The 19,994-nt window shown below is 46.4% G+C and overlaps 1 protein-coding gene and 1 long non-coding RNA gene across 2 annotated transcripts in view; one reads left to right on the top strand and one right to left on the bottom strand.

Moving 5' to 3' along the window:
* The window catches only part of ITPR1 (inositol 1,4,5-trisphosphate receptor type 1), a 311,270-nt gene that overhangs the window by 289,498 nt on the left and 1,778 nt on the right, over positions 1 to 19,994 (top strand). Inside the window, exon 61 of the mRNA XM_081276065.1 lies at positions 13,020 to 13,181. Within this exon, the coding sequence (XP_081132191.1) occupies positions 13,020 to 13,181 (162 nt within the window). The remainder of the gene's footprint in view (positions 1 to 13,019; positions 13,182 to 19,994) is intronic.
* Positions 6,378 to 19,994, bottom strand: part of LOC308638532 — a 54,927-nt gene continuing 41,310 nt past the window's right edge. Inside the window, exons 2-3 of the long non-coding RNA XR_014019867.1 lie at positions 7,729 to 7,797; positions 6,378 to 6,469 (exon numbers count right to left, since the gene is read on the bottom strand). This is a non-coding gene — a long non-coding RNA (uncharacterized lncRNA). The remainder of the gene's footprint in view (positions 6,470 to 7,728; positions 7,798 to 19,994) is intronic.

Below are 19,994 nucleotides of genomic sequence, written 5' to 3' on the forward strand. Positions count from 1 at the left end.
GGGGGGGTGCCACCCTTCTGCTGGCCTCGTGTCCCAAAACAAATCTTTGAGACAGGTCCTTTTGGAGTATGTGGCCCTCAGGAAAGCCACCCTTTGCCTAATGTGAGAGGCAGGGAAGTTCAGTTCTGCCAGAGGCCAGCCACCAGGGCCTGGGGCGTCACTGCGTGGGAGGTCCCAGTGCCCTCAGAACAGCCCCTTGCAGAGTGTGGCATCAGGATTGGCAGATAGGTTTCATCCAGCTGGTAGAATCTGCCTAGAGTGCTGTGTTGAGTTCTGGGAAACCCAGGCTGGCTCTCGGGGCATAACTGATGACTACCCATGGATGGAAGGGGAGGAGAGGACGGCAGTGTCCTGAGCGTTGCCCCTCCAGCCTAGACCCAGGTCCCAAGGTGCACTTCCTCCTTTGCTCACTGTCTGGCTGTATCAAAACCCAGGCTGGCCAGGTCACATGGGTCACCCTCACTAACTCCTAGTCAAGGGCAGGGTTGCTGCTCGATAGAGCTGGAAAGAGAGTATTTCATGCCATCCCTGGAGGGAGGGAAAGAAGGGCCTGTGTCTTAGTTAAGAACCTTGTGGTAGCTACCCAGAAATTAACAGGAGATGGAATGTTGTCTTCTTCCCATCATCTCCTCTTGTGTTTGATTGAAGATGGGAATGTCCCTGACCAAACCAGGGCCAGACTGATGGACATGACCAACTTCTCCCTCCCCAGGGACTGGACTGGAGGCAGGAGGTCCAAGCTTTCAGTTTCAGTCCTGCTGGTCCTTAGCCATGTAAACTTGGGCCAGTCAGGGGACAGTACTGACCTGAGCTTCCCGTCTGTAAATTAAGGTTGATCTCTCCACATCTGTTGAGGGTGGCAGTGAGATGAACCATCAGAACCTGGTGGGTGGTGGGCACTCATGAGGGAGGCCTCAAATCATGGAAGCAGAGGGCCGTGGGTGACAGAAGAGGTACCGGAAGCTTCGTTTCCTGTAGTTCCAGGACTGTGTGAGACACCTTGGTTAGCTGTTGCTCACAGAGATCAGAATGGGCATCTGTCTCTCAGAACCTGCTCCCATGAAAACCTGTGTCTTCCTCTAACTGTCCCTGAACTGTGAGGCAGGGCATGGTTGCCAATGTCACTTTCCTCTTGGACCCCAAGAAGGATACCTACGGATTCTGTCCTTGTGTCTAGTGGTCTCCTCGTGCTTTCCCTGCCGGGCATCTGAGCTGCACTTGATTGGAGAAGTGGTCTCAGGTTCTTGGGGTGTGCTGTGAGGTGCCACCTGGTTCACTGGTAGACTTGTCCCTTGACTTAAGCACCTGATGGCAGGTGCTGCTGTGATTCCAAGGCCAGGCCGGCTCAGGCTCATGCTCCTCCACTGTTTCTTACAGCACCACTCAGGAGGAGAGGGCCTGTGGAGTGACCTCACACAACCCCTGGCCGGCCAGAGAAAAGAGAAGACTGCCAAGTTCCCTTTCCACAGGGGAAGGTGGATTTTGATGCTATTGTAGAGTTTGGGTGGTGCCTTATCTTAATAAATAAACGTTCATGATTATTTAGGTGACACACCCCTCCTTTTTCCTATTATTTTAGCACCTTTTGTGCCAGTAGAACAGATTTTGTGCTGGTCAATCTGCAGATGGTCATTGGGAAGGCCGTGCTACTGGATGAGAAATTTGTTATGAGCACTTTGCCCAAGAGTGTTGAAATTCTGCACAAATGGCAGTTTTATAGGAAAAAGAACATGATTCCCAGGAAAGAGGGAGCAGTCCCTTTTTCCTACTAAGTCAGATGCTGGAGACTACCCACTTGGCTTTTAGAGGATAATTTAAAGAAAAGCAAAGTGAGTGAAAAAGGAGACTTCTGTCGATTTCACTTCTGTATCTTGGTATTCCTCCCTCAGTAACACGTCTTATTCTTTCAGTCATGTTTTTGAGGGAATTGCATTAGAGACAGAGTATTGTTCCTTTGCTGGTATCTTGGGCTGCTGTGGCCACTGTTGTCCAGGAGGGCATGTTCAATCACCACGAATAAGGGCAGTAAGACCACTGGGGAGAAGCCACCTCGCCATGAGTGGCTGGGAACCCTGCGGCTGCTGGGAGAGCCGGCTCTGCTTTGCTACTGCTAGGGCTGATTGGATAACAACAGATGATAGGGTTTTATTTTTGTATTTTGCTGCGCTGGGGACCAAGCACCTAGTGCATCCTGGGATCTACCACTGCACAATGTCCCCAGCCCACTAACAGGTCATCTTTAATCTTCATGTGCAAAATAGATAATGTAAGATTTGTGTAATCCTCCCCTTGATGTAGCAGGTGGCACTACGGCCACTTTTCAGATGGGAACTTCAAGTTCCCGAAGGTTGGCTGGGCAGCTTCTTTCTCTAGGGCCACTCGGCTGGATTAGAGCTGGAGTCAGAACTCAGTCCTGGGGTGTGCAGACCCACACATCCCCGTGTGCCTGCAGGCGGGACCACCCCTATACCTGCACACAGGGCCCTGTGTGTCAACAGCCTGTGGCATTGGTTGCCTGGCTGCACCTGGTTTTTCTGACCCAGTCTGGCCTAACTCCCAGACTGTTGGGGCTGAATTAGCCTCTAAATAGGCAGAAAAGTCCCTGTGGGGAGAGGGAGGAGGGTGTGAAAGAGGATCTCCTGGGGATGCTGGCTGACTCCACAGGAGCTTCTAGTTGGACTGGTTTCATTCTCAGAGCCACTTCCCCTGCACAGCTCCTCAGGTGACCACCTCAATCAAGCACCAGAGGGGTTGTTGAAGGACAGAGTCGGGGGAAAGGGGAGTGTGTGGCTCTTGCCACAGATGGATCTAGAATATATGGGAATTTTGACTGGTTAAATTATCATAAGCTCCACTGCCTCACTTCATCTTGAGACAGGGAATGTGTGTCTTCTGGTGGCCAGATCTGGAGGGCAGAGTGGTTGGTGTCTGAGTCCCAGGGAAAGACGACTCACCAGAACCACACCAGACGAGCTCCACGCCCAGGTGACTCATCCCCGTGAGCAGGACTCTCTAGTCACTAAACAGCGTCTGGTCCGTCAGCCTTTAATCCCAGGGCCGACTCTTTCTCACAGTGGCAGAGGGTTCCCTACTCCATCTTTTCTCAGGTCGTGGGGTGCTCGGGCATGGCAGAAAGGAGCCAGCATTCCTAGAAAAGAACTTTCCTAAAAGCCTGGCACAGTTGGCATTGGAAAAGCAATATGCGAGTCTTTATGGCTCAAAACATCTCCTGGGTCAGTTTTCCAAGCAACTAAATTCTTTTAGCAAATTAAGTGCCTCTGAACATCTGTGAGTATGCAGTGGGACATCTGGCCCTGGCACCATGTTTATCTGTTTGATGAGAAGACAGTGCATTAACAAGGGCAGGGGATCAAAATGGGAACTGAGCACCTACACGACACTCCTTTCTGTTTGAAAGCACAACTGGCCAAAGTCTTGCCCTTTTCTTGACCCGAGAGGGAGCCTGGTGCTGTAAAAATCTGCAGGCTGGCACTATGCACGGTGGGGACATGGCTTTGCCGAGAGGGGTAGTCCAGGTGACCCACAGGGGGGAAAAGAGATTCAGAGTTCATGATGAGATGGGAGTGGGGCCCTGGATGTCAGAGGGAAAGGTTGGCGACAGTGGTGGTCACTGTCAGGAAGGGAACATGGAACTTGGCACCGCCATCCTGAGGGGTCTCAGTTCAAGGAAATTAGAAATCAGGGTCCCTGCCAGATGGTGTAATGTTCAGGGGAGAGGAGGGTGAGCCTTGCCTCACTCTCTAGACGTTCCCATGCCCCGGGTGGCACCTCCTCTGTGCTTTGTCAGGCAGACAGGTCGTGGCAGTTGGTAACGTGACGCTGACACCTTTGCTTCATGCAGATGACAATAAGGGGTTTGGACTTTTATTCTAGAATTCTAGTGAGGATGCTGGCGGGGGCGGGTGTTTAGTTCTGGGGCTGTGGATCTGGATGTTCGGGTGTTGGCAAGTGCAGCTTCGTTACTAACCTAGGAGGCCGTGAGCCTTGGTTGAAATGTCATCTGGGCTCCGAGAGCCATGTGTGGCGCCCTGTGCTGCCCTCTAAATACGATTCTCAGAATGCCTGCTGGAGTTAGCTGACACCACAGCAGTGCAGGACTATCACAGGAGAGAGAGATGGAGAGCAACTTGGCATCCGCTTCACTGTGGCTGGAAAGAGCATGTCAGCATCCTTGGAGCTGCCTCCTCGCCCCACCCTCTGCACTTGAGCTGGGGTTCCTGCCGGTGGCAGCTGCACAGAGCAGTTGCTGAGCTTAACTGTCCCCACCCAGCCTCGTAACATGTCCTACCCTCTAGTCCAGAGGGGGATGCAGTCGCCTCACTCTCCACACTCTGAATACCTTTCTTTTTATCATGAAGCACTTAACACCTGACCCTAGCTCCCAGGCATTGACATGCGGCTTGTAACCGTGACAGGAGCAGAAGCGCAGAGCACAGAGGGCCAGGTTACTGGTCAGGGGCCTGTGCAGAGCAAGGGTTAGGTCTGGCAATAGAAAAGAATTGGTTTCTCCCCAATGATTGTTTCATCCAAGGATATGAGTGGGAACGCAGGTTCGCCCGCGCCTGTCTGTAAATGCATACACAACACGCACTTTCCTCAACTTGGCAGGTTTGATAACTCCCAAAATGCCTTTTTTTTTTTTTTGCCTCCATACCTTGAGGCTTCCTCTACTGCAAACTCGGAGTTGTCCCACTGGCCCCTTAGATTCCAGGCATCCTAACTACTTTTACTGCCTACGTTTCCTTTTTATTCTAAAATTGACTTTGACAGAGCTCGACCGCAGGGTCCTCTGCTACTGAGAGGTTTGCATCCATAAAAATACTTCATCTGGGAAAATGTTCTGGATTTCACTGTCTTTATCAAGTACATAGAATTTTTACAGAATTCTGAATCTCTCTGAAATGAAGCCTCCTAGCATGCCCCCAGGGAACGTGAGAAGGACAGACAGACTTGAGCTTTCACCTTACATAGACCTTCGTGCTTCCATAGGTCCAGTGAGGAAGTTGAACCAAAGAGGCTGTAGTCCCCATTTGAGCTCTGAAATTCCATGATGCAACTTTCAAAGTTGAGTCAGGAGTTCCTGAAATACCACAGAGGGCAGCACAGGCCTCAGGGTTTGTAACTGGAACAAGGTATCCAGGAGGAGAAGGTAGACCTGGGTGACCTGGTAAATACTGTGGTCAGAATGCACAGGGGGGATTAGGAAATGGGGGATTTGGAGAAATGGTCCCTGGAGGACGATCTCTGTCACCCTTAGGAGATAGCATAGCATGGCCTTACTTGGCAAACCACTCTCAGGGCAGCAGACAGCTGCTTTGATTCCTTATGAAGTCCTGTGGACGGTGATCAAGATCACACCTGCCTAGCACTTATTTCTCAGTGTGTCCAGCAGGGCTGACTTTGAGTAAAACCATTGCAGTCCTGAGTTGTCCCATCTATGAACCCATCAGATGCAAGGCTCTGTCCTGTGGAACAGCTTGTTAGTGAGGCTCATGACTGCTTATCTTTGTGTACCTTCGAAGATAAACCTAAGTGCATTCCCCTGAAATAAGAGCAAAGAACTTCGGAAAGCTGTCTAGGTAGGCTTAAAAACTGTATTTTGTACCAAATTAATAAGAGCAAGATTAGAAACTAATGGAAACCAGAAAAGAATAGGAGAAAACCAATGAAGATTGCTAAAATCCCCCATCTCTCCACTGAGAATGTTCTGGTAAGTTTCTTAGTTAATTGAGAAGGTCGGGAAGTTGCACAAATGGAATCTCCAGGGCCAGCTGGGATGCTGACTGGGGAGGGGCGAGTCAGCCTGGTTGTTGTTAGACATCTCCAACGGGCTAGCCCTGCCCTCCACCTTTCTGTCCTCCTCTGTGAGTTCTGGTTTCCTCACATGGCGGACCCAGCTGTGCCACGCAAGGTGGTGAGTCCTGCCTTTTCACTGCCCAGGGGATAGTGCACCTGTGGCCCCAGAATGACTTCAAAGAATGATTTTGCAGCTGGCTCTTCTGGGGATTTCATCAGAAGTGGGTGTGGCTCTCCCTGCTGGCAGGAGCTCGTCTTTGTTACTCTCTATCGTCCAAGAACAGCTATTAACCGAGTCTGGGAAGGGTAATTGGTCATTAGTGCCTAACTGAAGATTATATAACGTGGCCTGTTTTGGTAATGTCACTCAGAGCTCAAAACAGAACTGTACTGATACCTCACCTTGTGAGCACCCTGGACAGCCTTTCTGGGGCTTAGTTAGTAAAAGAGAAATCGGTGTCTCTGAAAGCCCAGAGATAGAAGCTGCACAGAAGAGAAGCACTGAAACTCGAGTTCATACCTGGAGTGCAGTGCTCCCTCGATGCTGGCTTTGTGACCATGGGCTGGGGACATTATTGATTGACGCTTTTGCACAGTGCTTTCCAGGTTATGGGACACAGCCCTGTGATCTCAGTGCAGTAGCTGGTGATCGCTTTCAAAAAACAAAACCAAAAACCCAGGAGCTAAATGAGCTGACCCTTTAACTCTCTGGTACACACTTGGAAGAACCACACCTCAGACTCCACTTGGCTTCTAGAAATTTCAGGCACTAATCCTTATCCTGTCACAGGCTGCTGTAGAAATATAGGGACTGTGTGACAGATAGTATCCCTATCTTTCTGGTACCTGAATTTGGGGGTAGACAACAAATCCCCAGGTGTGAAACCTTTCTTAATAGACTTTCAGAATAACAGAAGGATGGAGAAGGAAGTACAGATTTCCCATATGCCTCCTTCTCTTTCTACTCCCCCCCCCCCCCGTTTCCCAACATTTCATATCCCTGTGGTATACATTGCTAGGCCAGAATTCTGCACTGTTTTATTTACTGTTTTGGTACTGATGATTGAATCTAGGGGCGTTCAACCAGTGAGCTACACCCCTAGTCTTTTTTTGAGACAGGGTCCTGCTGAGGCCCAAGTTCCAACTTGCAATCCTCCTGCCCCAGCAGTCTCTGGGATTACAGCTCACTGCAAATCTAGAGTTTTCATTCGGTCTCGCTCTTGGTGATACACAGGCTACAAATGTGTGATGACATGTACCCACCATCAGGGCATCACACAGAATAGTTACAGTGTGCTGGAAAGGCCTCCGTGCTCCACCTAGTCACCCCCCACTATCTTGATATGCCCAGAGCTGGGATCTATTTTTTCATGGATTAATTTTATTCATTGAGCATAGAGATAAACCCTAGTTTGTTACTGAGAGTGGTAGATTGTGGCTTTTTCTTTTACTGTGATCTTAGAAAAATGAGCTCTAACTCGTAATTATTTCAGTGGAAATAACAATCCTAACTCACCAAAGGGGCTTAAAATGTACCAAGTGTTCTGTATTCGGGTCTTTGTGAAGTTCAGCCCTGTCTTCAGCTGCCCCCCAGGGATCCTCTGAGTGGGGAGACTGAACCTATTTCCACCCCCCCTCCAGTCATTCCTATCCCTCTTCCTGTTTGTAAGGTAGGCAGAAACGCAGCTGCCACCTCCGTTGAAAAGACAGTCTTTCCTCTAGAATCTTCCCAGAGGGGCTTCTCAGGAGTAAAGAAGCAACTTCTCTCTTTTCCTAGAAACCATCTTCCTTCCATGACCCTTTCATCATCAAGCCCCCACCCCCAAAAACACCTCATTCTCTCATCTGGCTAGAGAAGAACAAAGCGTACAACCATTAGTGTTCCCCTGTCCAGTTGGCAGGGTTCTCCACCTGGCAGAGTTGGTCTACGGAGGTCAGGGATTCTCAGGAGTCTTTCTTAGAATAGCCTCTCAGTTGAACCTGGAAAGGGGGAAAAACAAAAAACTTCTCAGAATGGCAAACAGAGTGTTTGCCTCTTACAGTCCAGCCTCCTCCCTCCTTCCAGTCAAGGACGTTTTGAGAGGCTGGTCAGTGCCACCCCCACGTCCTAAACTTCAGGGTGTGCCTTTGCAGGGACTTTTCCAACTTTACCTAGAAAAGAAGTAACCAGAACCCAGCGCTTGTGGTCAGCCTGCTTCCGGCTGTGGCTTCAGTTAGTCTGTCTGCTCTGACAGAGGAAGCAGTGACAGGAACTGCCCTGGTTGGACCAGGAGGTCTGTGCAGACAGGGCTGCATCACACTGGCATGTGAGATGCCAGCAGTGAGGAGAGGGAGGGGAGCAGAGACGCATGCCACCCACAGACCCTCTCCCAGCCCTGCAGCCACACGCACTGGCCCCAAGGTGAATCCCTGTGTAAACAGAGGGAGTTTGTTGAACAGCACTTTCCAAAAAGGCAGTAGAAGCCAGAACAGTGAGTCGTGGGATTGTGCAAACATGCTGGACCTTGGGACACCGGCTGGCTGGAGAGCTGTGGGTGACAGGCCTCCCTGGAATGACGGAGCACACAAGCTCACCATGTTCAAAGTCTTAGCTAAAGAGGAAGTCCCTGGATACAAGCGTTGTCTCTGCTCCTGTGGGAGGCACTGGGAGAGTCTAAACGTTTTCATTGGGGGATTTGGATTCCCTGTGCTCAGGTGGGTCAGGTCAGTGGAGTTTCTCCTCCTGAGCAGGAGGCAAAACCAGCTGGAAAGGGAGAGGACAGCTTGGCTAGAATCGCTAATTAATTTAACTACTGGCTACTGTTTGATAATTTGAGATTTGACTCAATAGCCCAGGATATTTGTTTAATTAAAATGCTAGGGTTGTGGCTCAGAGGTAGAGCTCTTGCCTAGCACTTGGGAGGCCCTTAGTTCAATCTTCAGCACCACACAAAAATAATAAAATAAAGGTATTGTGTCCAACTACAACTAAAAAGATATAGATATATATATATAAAAAATAGTGGCAACATCCGGGATCTACCCACTTCTGTGTGTGCTATCCAGGGCGTACCATTCCCTGCAGTTTGAGTTTGTTTTGTGCAGACTGGGATATTGGAGGGGTCCCACCCACCCCAGCTTTTCATAAGGAGGCCTTGGAGAGGAGCCTGAAGCAGAGGGCTGGTAAATAACTAGACCAGGAAACTCCTTTCCTACCTTTGCATTGAAGGTATGCTGGGAAATGGAAGAAAGGGTTATCCCTTATATGTGGTTCCCAGCAAGCACAGCCTCCCTGTGAAGGGGTGGATTTTGAAGTTTGATTCAGTTGCAAGGCATTTTTTGAATTGGATATAAAAATATGTTCAATCATCTGCCATCAACTAAAATGGACACTCTAGAAAGATGCGTTTTTTTCTGTGTGTGCTTATATGTCTTCTTGAGCAGTGCCTTCATGCCCCAGGATTATAGGTATCCTACGGACAAAAGCACAAATCAAGTAAAAAAAATAAAAATCACAGGATCTGAGAGCCTCTGCTTCAACAATGAGGTGAGTGGCAGTCGTCCTCGTGCCAGGGTCCCCACCTCACCCCCAGAACACCTGTAGGCACTCAGGCCTTGGTGCCAGCTAGGTGGTTCAGCTAGGGAGCTCCTTCGACTCAGACGTTTGCAGGGCAGAGACCCCGTCTTTCCCATCTGTACTTCCTCATGCTCTCAGGCCTGGGCACAGGAATTGTGCAAGTTCCCTAAACAGCTCTTAAATGGAGGAAGTCTGTGCACTTTGCACCAATTTGTTTAAACACCTTTCTAAAATTCTTCCTGGGGCCAGGGAACCACATACACTGTGAAAGCAGGTAGGAATGTGCCACAGAACAATTCTCATTTTCATCTGTCATTAGAATAAGGAGGAGATGTTACTCCCTGAGCTTTCGCTGTGTGCAGACTTGTGCACGGATCTTCCACAGACTTTTGAAGATGTCATTCATGTGGACTCTGGAAATCTTCACTTTCTATTTTTCTAGAGGGTTTGCTAAGCAAATGCACCCAGGAGAGGTCGGATTCACTTGCACTTCCGTGCTCAGTCAGCTAAAGTCCTGGCTGTTCCCTGAAGTGGCAGCCACACGTGTCAGGCAGAGTGACTGGACCTCTTCCTGCCCTCTCTGATGTGTTGAGGCTGCCTTCTTGTCTGTTCCTTTCTAGAGGGTCCAGGGTGCCAGACTGGCTTCCTACTGCTCTCTGCTGTATCCTCAGCATAGAGCAGTGAGGGCTCCTGAAGCGCTTGTTGAGTTTGCCACAAGTATTTTTTTTTAAATACTTTTCAGTGTTTACACTTCTTATTCGAATTTATATAACTATCAAATATCCGACCCCCCCCCCAAAAAAAAATACTCAGTTGGAGCAGTCTATGATTTCTAAGCACTAGATAATTTTCAGGATCTGCTTTGAAAAATAGCCATTGGTTTCTTGCTGCCACCTACCCCTACCCTCCCCAGCCCCTGACAAACTACTCTTTCAGAGCCTCGGATTTCCGCGTCTTTACTTACAGTGGTGGGACTGGTGATCTCTTAAGTTCCCTCCTGGCAGTACATTTTGTCACATCCCAGTTGATGGCCTAACTATGGGCTCCCCCCTTTGGCAAGTGAGACTTCTGTCTCCTCCTCTGGAATTAGTAGCAGTCACTGGGGTGTCCAGGACCTCTGATGCCTGGGTTGGGCTCCTGGCTCCTTTAAGTGGGTGCTCCCCATCCCCACTCCACAGCTGGCCCAGGGGGAGGGAGCTCTTCTCAGAATGTAGCTCCATTCCTCCAAGTTGCACCAATATTGAATGTGGGCTGTTTCCTTGGTGGGAAAATGGGGCTATCAGATCTGAAGGGTGGACACTGGGGCAGTGAATCTAATTAGTGATGGCCACACCGGGGAAACTGATTACCAGTGGAGAAACACTTATGTTTGTAAGATGGTAGCTAAAAAAATGTTATTTTGTGAAATGATCTTTTGCCTGTTACTCTGTGGTGGGAAATTAACAGAGGGGTATGTGAAGGCACTTGTGAATGAAGTGCTTATCTCAAAGTCTGGGAAGGCAGAGATCATCTCTTTCCTCCCCTGCAGTCATTGCAGGCAACTCCAACGTGCTGTTTTCACATGTCTTATCAAGGGTGCACACAGGACACTGTGTCACTCCATCCTTCCACAAACCAGGGCAGAGTGTCTGTTGTGTTTTCCCAAAGGTGGCCCCAGCCCTCATGATGCAGGCGGGCTAGTGAGTTCCTGCCTGCGAGACTCTCCTGATGTCTTGAGCAAACACCCTAAAGTAGATGTGCTGCCGTGTGACCAGTGTGCTGTGCCTGTTGTGACATTTTCCAACTAGTTCTTATATGGTTTCTACCCTGTGAGGTTGCCTTAGGTCATGACACAGTTTAACCATTTCACTTGATTCACAATATTTAGATATGCCTCATGGATTTTACTTTTGTTGGGGGGGAGGGGTACTGGGGATTTAACCCAGAAATGCTTAACCTGAGCCACATCTCCAGTCCTTTCTATTTTTTATTTTGAGACTGGGTCTTGCTAAGTTGAACAGGCTAACCTTGAGCGCCTCCTGCCTCAGCCCCCCTAGTTGCTGAGATCATAGACATGAACCACCACACCCAGTTGAAGCCTTCTGTGTATAGCAGAGGTTGGCAAACTCTGTCCAGCAGACCGAACACAGCCACACCATCCACTTATAGATGGTCTGTGGTTGTTTGGGGCTACAATACAGAGCAGTTGTAACAGAGACCATGTGGTCCACAAAGCCAGGAACATTGACTGTCAACATTCTCATTATATTAAAAAAAAAAATGTTCCTGACCCCTGGTGTACACAAAGCAGAGATAACATGTTCATTGTGCGTGTTTGGGGAGGTAGAAGCATGATTACTTCTGGAAAGTCTATTAAACTTAGCCTGCCAAGACCAAAATGGGCCACTTGAGGAGGACACCAGATACATCTGGAATGAGTCAGCTTTCTTCCTCGGGCTGATTGAGCTGCTCTTCTGCTCATACCTGCCTGTCTGTAGAGAGCCTAGGTATGAAGAAAGCTGTGAAGGAGAAGGCGTATATCGTGGGAGGAAGTGAGGCCAGAAGAGAGGAAACCCATCCTGCTAACCAGCAGTGAGAAACACTGTGCCCTCGGGGAAGGAGGCTGAACGGTCGGTCTGCCTCCTACACTGGACAGCTCCCATTAAGCTTTTCAGCATGGGAAGAACAAGAAACCAGTAGGGTGGTGTCCATAAGCTCTGAAACTGGGAAAATGATTGGGGAGCCCGCAGGCCTTGTTTTTAGCCTCTTCAACAATCCCCTTACCAGGCACATTATATTGCACTATTTTGTTGAAATGCCAGAACCTCTTAAAATATGCAGCATAGGGGGTTGAGGGTATAGCTCAGCTCATGCTTGCCTAGCATGTGTGAGACCCTGGGTTCAATCCTCAGTACTACGTAAATAAATTTTAAAAGTTTTAAGAATATGCAGCATAGTATGAGCTACCTAGAGTAGGCAAGTTCAGATTATAAAATGGAGGCTGCCATCAGTGGTTTGGGATTTCAGTTGGGAAGATTGAAAAATGTTCTGGTTTCCAGGTACGGTGGTGCATATCTGTAACCCCAGCAATTCCAGAGGCTGAAGCAGGAGGATGGCAAGGTGGAGGCCAGTGTCAACAATTTAGCAACACCCTGCTTCAAAATAAAAAGGAGTGGATTATAGCTCAGTGGTAGAGCACTCCTGGTTCAATCCCTGGTACCACAAAAAAAAGAAAAAAAAAATGTTGTGATGATACTTGCACAGTGGTGTGAATGTACTTCATACCACTGCGAAATTTCAAAAATGGCTAAAGTGTGCTGTGTACATTTTACCACAATTTAAAACAGAACTCATCACCAGCCCTATCCTGTGAAAAGACCAGAGCCCCCGCAGCAGTATTCAGAGTTGCAGATGAGGACTCTAATTTGGAAACCTTCTCTCCCCTCCCCAGTTAAATGTTAAAACAACTTCCTTTTCTAAGAATTAAGAGGTCCATTATGTTCTCTTTAAAAGATCATTACTGAATAGTTAAAAAGCATAATAGCACATTTGTTTCACAAGGGACAGATCACATAGAGACGCCCCGTAGTCCAAACGGCGTGGTATGGCGGCCTTTCTGCCCCTCTACTAACTCCCACTCTTTCTTTTTCCTTCATGTGGATTCTAGGAAAGAAACCTTGACTGGTTCCCCAGGATGAGAGCCATGTCCTTGGTCAGCAGCGATTCCGAAGGAGAACAGAACGAGCTGAGGAACCTGCAGGAGAAGCTGGAATCCACCATGAAGCTTGTCACTAATCTCTCTGGACAGCTGTCAGAATTAAAGGACCAGGTAAAGGAGGGAAACCCCGACTTCCCAACACGCACATGCCCCTGAAATGGGACTGGAGGGACAGTTCTGCAGTCGTCATGTTACCATGTTGAAGTACTTAGCCTGAAAGGCGGGGGACTGGGCAGGAGAGGACAGACCCGGCACCATCAAAAGATAAGGCCAGTAGTAGTGGCCACACTGCTTTCAGTGCTGCTAAGGACATGGTTTTAATATGAAAAAAAAAAAAAAGTCAAAATGCAAACTACTTTACCCAAGTACTAGACAAGGAAAAAAAATGCCTAATTCTCTTTGCGGAGACAGAGAATGAAAAGCTCTTTCTTGTTTGGCTACTTAGCCCTCAGATTTCTCATATCTTCATCCAAGAGATGTAAATTCGGCATCCTGGGATAAACTATAGTCATGGAAAAGCCTGTTTTGGTTCATTCGTTTGCCAAATGCTTATGAAGTGGCTGCCAGGTGCGTGATAAGAAAGTGACAGAGACATAATCTCAGGTCTCCCAGAGGGTGGGAGTCCACACTGCCCTTCCTGCTCCTATGATAAATGCTTTACTTTTTAAGATAAGGGGAGCAGATTTAAACCAAACCCTGTATAACCCCTTAAATTGAACACTCTGTCACCAGGTGATTACCTAGTTATAGGATGGCCTGTGCCCTGCTCCTTAGCAGACTGATCTTGCATTTCTGTAGCTGACAGGGATAATCATGTACAGACAGGTACAGTTCAGCATTTTGTTTAAGTTTCTGAAAGCTTGCTCTGTAGACTAGATGAATTTGGTCCAGGCAACTTGGCCCTGGAGGTAAGTTGCAGGATGCACCCCCCAGGTGATTGAGTACATAACTGGTGAAGGCTTCATCTACCACCAACTCTTCAAGATAGTGCACAGAGCCTAATTAATAATCCTGCTTTAAGTTTATTCCTTTTGAAACTAAACTATTCCCAACTAAGCCCCCCAAATGCCAGCTGGCCTCAAGTTCTTTTTTTTCGTATGTATTCAGATATAAATTTTAAAAAGACGAATAAAGAAAGCAGACCTTATTGATGAAGGCTGCCTACAGCCCTGAGCTTGGTGGCATCCTACAATGAGTAATACCTGAAGACTAATCAAGATCTAACTAGATTACTTTGTTTATTAACTGTTCGCCCTGCTGTGCAACATTTGACAAATCTTGGCAAGAGTGAAGTGACATGTGATGCTGCAGCTGCCTCTGTCCTTGCCAGTCCCCAGGGCAATTTCTTAAAGACTCTCCCAAGCTCGAGTTCTCATCCTTTCTCTCTGGAGATAGTTGTGGCTTCAAGAAATTCAATTTAATCAGATGTTTTAAATTAGGTTCCCAAAGAAGCTCACACTGATCTAGGACAGAACAATGAAGGAACTGGCTCACCAGAAAGTCTGGTGACACGCATCATCTGTGCTAGGTGCGTGTGGCACCAGAACTACAGCTATAGGGATATCCTGGCTCCCAAGTCCCACGGCAGCCCAAGTTTGTTCTTGCTCATTCGTGACTAATTCTCATTGTCACACCTGGATGCTCTTCAAGGGCTCATATCTTAATATGAGGAACTAGATGTTTCCAGTTTACTAGAGAGTCTCTTAAAATTTGTCATACAAAACTGCTATATTTTGGGGTTTGCTGTGGTAAAACCAAGCAAGCCCTTCCCTCCAGCCTCTCCCAGTCCTTTGGGTGCTGAGAAGCTGCTGCAATGAGGACAACTCGGCAGACGCTTCTGTGCCTGCTTTGCACACCAGTGAGTGTGGTGCAAGAGTTGAGCCAAGTCATTTCACCCCAGGAACACAGGAGGCTCTTAGGAAACTTATGCAACTTTAGGGGACACTGACCCCCCCAGCGTGGGCTTGTTTTTGTGTTGTGTATGTGGTTTTGATTTGCTTTGTTTTGTTGCTGTACTCCATTTTCTTGTTCACTGTTTAAATTTAATTTTTTTTTAAAGAGGCATAATGTTTCACAAGTTGCATCCTGCCCATTGGTGGAATGGGGGTTGCATTTATTTTACACCCCTGAAACGGGTAGAGACTTGACATTTTTTAAATACAACGTAGAATCATTCCTATTAAACTTAAGATTTGACTAAATATAGATGTTAGAACTAGAATGGTTTTATACTGCTTAATCCCAGTGCTTTTTCAATTTTTGGTTTTAAAGTTGAAAGCACACCCCTCCCTGAGAAAGATGGAGATTGAACTATTTTTTTCTTAGAAGATAGCAAAAGCTACAAAGAAACATGAAGAATCAGTAACACATTCTTCAGCAGTTTTCACAGGATTGCTCTGCTTAAGTTCTAAGGTGCCCAGAATTGCAGAAAAAATCAGCATACCTTCTGCAGGGAGGGCACTTGCTTCCTTCAAAATGAACCAGTGTTTTATTTCAATTATTATATGATTTCTAACAAACCTTTAGTGCATTTGCATGTTGAATAGATTTGAATTTTAATGTTTTTATAACAATCAAAATTTCTTACCATTTTGCATTTAAAAAGAAATTGCACAGATATGTTGGAGAGCTCCTGGATCTGAAATAATTGTGAGAATTCTTGCCCTCAAAGGGGAAAATTTTTGAATTAAGCCCTAGGAATGATTAACGAACAAGAAACTCTGTAATAGATATTTTCTAAAACAACCATGAAAGAACACCATTCACTGAGAAAAATGTGGCAAAACAGAAGCTGCTTCATCACTTAGATATTTTGTAGATCTTCTGAGCCCAAAACCAGCGTAATGGGACAAGGGTGGTTTCAATGTGGCTGGCTCTGGTTTTAATCCTTACTGTCCTTGACCTCTTTGGTGGTGGTTGTCTTAAATGACCAACTGGGGGGAGGAACTGCTCCTATAGAATATTAGTCCACAGGTGGTTGGTCCTTTTTCTGTTATGCTAAGTAAGTATTAATGATTCATCTCCAAGTTTCCCCTCCCAAGAGATTCTGAATACTAAATGTGATTCTCTTACATCCTTATTCCAAGGAGGAGAACTAATGTAAGACCTTAATATTTCTTTTTTGCATGTTTCCTTCATAATGCAAAAGAGCCTATATTGAGCAGAGGGTTAACTTTCTAGAAAATGCGTCTGGCTTCCCATAGGACAGTCACCCATCGTTGCTAGGAATATAAGAAGTGCTTGGAAATCTGGATCATGTTAGCATGTTACAGCATTTGGCATTTTTCATGCAAAAAGGTTATCTTACCAATATTAACTGCTTAAGGAATAATAATTTTTTAAAAAAAGATTAGAGAATATGGTCCCAAGTTGTGGAATGGAGGATTGAACAGACCTTACTGAATGCATTCATGTTCCTTATATTATGTTGGGATCATAAAAGAGGACTAAAAACAACGTCTGCCCTCTGGGGTCCCATAATCAGCGAGCGAGATGGAGAAGTAGATGTCTCAGAGTATTGTGTGGTGTGAGGAGCTGAGAAGCAGGTCCCGGGTCCACAGTGAGGCTGAAAGGGAAGAGTTCAGCTTCCACAGCCTTAAGCAGGTGGCTTCTGAGCTGGCAGAGAAACGCAGTAAGGGGCTTCCCAGGAAAAGAACTGGCATGAGCAAAAGCATGACAATGCATGGCACGCTCAAGAATGGCAGAATGTTCTGGTTAATCCACATCACTTCCTCAACCAACATTGCAAACCACAGAGTGATCAGGTACAGGGACACAAAGATGAGAGGTCTAGCCTCTGCCTTCCAGAACCAACAGTCTAAATTGGGAGACAAGGAAGTTCAGCATGAATTATGCTTAAAACTAAGCAGTGTACACCAGAGGTGTGCACAGATCGCTCTGGGAATGAGGCAACAGGGAGATGCCTACGACTGAGCCTAGGGAGAGGACTGGGGTCGAGACCGCAGAAACCTAGCCCAGGGTAGGGAGAGGAGCAGACAGTGCTAGGCAGCCACTCCCAGATTCTGAACGCCATCATCCACACAGTTCTATTGAATCAATATTTGTATTCAAGAAACGCTTCAGTTCAATGTCTCAGTTTTTCAGGCGCATCATTTCTGAGCATAATTTTTCAGGACTGTAAAAAGCAACTCTGACAGTATCTCCTGTTTAGAATGATTGAAATAAGGACCCTATTGTAACTTGAAAGCAGCTCTTCAAACACTATCAAGATCTGTTATAGAGCCAGGCATGGTGGTGCACACTTGTAACCCCAGCAACTCAGGAGGATTGAAAGTTCAAAGCCAGTCTCAGCAACTTAGTGAGGCTTACACAACTCACAAAGACCCTGTCTCTAAAAATATATATATAAAAGGACTGGGGATGTGGCTCAGTGGTTAAGCACCCTGGCTCAATCCCCAGTACAAAAAAAGTTATAAAGCGGACTGGTGTTTTAGTGTCATGGGCGAACCTTCCTCCTGTGCCAGCCTTTGCTACCAAGAGGCTGTCCTCATTTGTGCCCTCGGCCTATGTGTGGTTGCATCTGACTTGTACAGCTACAGTATTCTTTGCTTCTGGTTTAGACTGGAATGAAAAGGGGAATAAAGAATTCTAAGCTAGTTTACATATTTGTATAGATACCAAGGGCAGCATTGCTTCCACTGCGCATTCTCAGCTACATGGGAACTCTGAGGAGTGCACCTGTATTATAAGTGGGACTTTTCTAAAGATGTTTTGATGTTAAAATCTCAACTGTGGTTACTTTAGATGTGAATGTTAATGGATAGCTTTGTTTCAGATGTCCAGAGAGAGAACCCTGTGACGTTAGGCAGAGGATCAACTATTTGCTCTGATATAGGTAACAGATCAGAATGCTGTTATAGTAAGATCTATAGATACATATAACATGTGTGTGAATAGGCAGAATTGAGAAAATAACAGCCAGAAGCTATGTGAGCCGTGAAGGACTGGGCTGGGCAAACCTGGATGGTCAGCAGTGTTGGCCCCGTTCCTTAGAGGTCGGGTTTACTCCTTAGGGGGCTTTTGCTGCAGTTTAGTCTTATATCCCTTCTAATTGTTATTGGATGATAACCACTGACAAGAGGACCAAATGCTTTAGCAATGCCCACTTCCTTCTCTTTCTATCACTTAAGATGGCATTTAAGTCAATGCTATTGTCACTTATCTAAAAAGCTAATGAGATTGATCAAAACAGGATTAGACATTGTGTGTGCTTGCTGTATACACTAGCTATCAAGAATTTTCTCCCATGCCACCTTTTAGATGAGAAAAAGACTATATGTACCACCAAATACTGGGCTCTTTCAACTTATTCAAGTATAGGAAAATGTACCCAAAGTGATTGTGGCTGATTTTGAAAATTATTAATGAAAAGATGTTCTAGAACAATGGTTCTCAGAACATATCCCAGGCCAGTGGCGTCTTTGTCCCTTGGGAACTTGTTAGAAATGCAAATTCATGGGCCCCACCTTAGACCTACTACATCGGACTCTGCACGCCCTTTGATCTGTGTTCTAACAAAGCCTCTGGGATTGCTCTTGAACTTCAGTATGAGCCACAATTTTCTTTTTTAGGGCAACACAACAATCTTGGATAGATATGTACTTGGTATTTGTAATGATCCGTTAGAGGTTAGTGTCCAATTCTTAGGTAATTCTATCAGTGGGGAGCATTAGGGATTGGCAGATGTGATGACTTGGGCAAACCTAGAAAGCTTGAGCAGGACCTCAGGCCGGCAACTTAAGACTCCATAGTGTTTTAGAGGCTGTAAATTTAAGAGAAAGAATGACCAAGTAATTGAGGAGTCAAGGAGCACCGATTTAACAACCGGGAGGTAAATATGTATACATAAAAGAAAGGTTATCTCTAGTACCAATAATTATGGAAAGAAAAATGACAGAAAAAGTTTTAATACCCAGCTTTGAATTAAAAGAGCTCAGCAGCTTTAAATAGAAACTTCAGAAAAGTATTTTTCGTAGGGGATGAGCCGATCAGGCTTACTAAATCCATCTGAATGCTTGGGATTATCCACTTAAGGGTTATTGGATTCCCTCTCAGGATTACCTGTCTAGGGTATAGTTGGCAGGCAGGGACTCCGAGCTAAATGCCTGAGGGATCAGGCAGTGAAAGGATTGAATGGCTGGTGTTTGAATTCAATGGGGAATAGTATTCCTTGTGCACGCAAAGCTGTCCTTAACCTAGCAGAACCAGTGAATGTAGTATAGTGGGTGACACTTCTCTTCAAGAGTTGTCACTCACCCAAGGAAACTTTAGAGGCATCTGAAACATCCTCATTCAGTACCCTACAAAAAGCTTCTATTGAAAGCTTCCTTTTGGAAAAGTCTATTATAATTTAGATAAGATTTACCAGGAGAGAAAGCATTTCCACAGGAGCCTAAAAATAATTACTTGAGAGGATAACTGATGTTCTAAAAAAGGAAAAAAAAAAAACCATTTCACACTGAAGCTAGGATATTTTGTACCAAAAATCAGTTCAAGTAAAAACTAAGATTTAAGCCAGACATGGTGGCCATGCCTGTAATTCCATTGACTTGGGAGGCTGAGGCAGGAGGATCCCAAATTCCAGGCCATTTGCAGCAATTTACCAAGACCCTGTCTCCAAATAAAACAAAAAGGGCTGGAGGTGTAGCTCAGTGGCAAGGCACACCTGGGTTCAACCCCTAATACTAGAAAAATTACGAAGACAGACTTATTTTTGAGACAGGGTCTCACTAAGTTGCTTATGACCTCACTCAGGTTTTGTGGCTGGCCTCCAACTTGCAATCTTCCTGCCTCAGCCTTCAAAGTAGCTGAGGTTACAGGTGGGCACCACACACCTGACTTATCCTAGGTTATCTGCCTCCATCCTCCTATGAGATAGAAATGACCTGGAAATGTGTGAAAAAA

The sequence above is a fragment of the Spermophilus citellus genome (assembly GCF_964194105.1).
Source record: "Spermophilus citellus genome assembly, chromosome: 19".
Taxonomy (NCBI): Eukaryota; Metazoa; Chordata; class Mammalia; order Rodentia; family Sciuridae; genus Spermophilus; species Spermophilus citellus.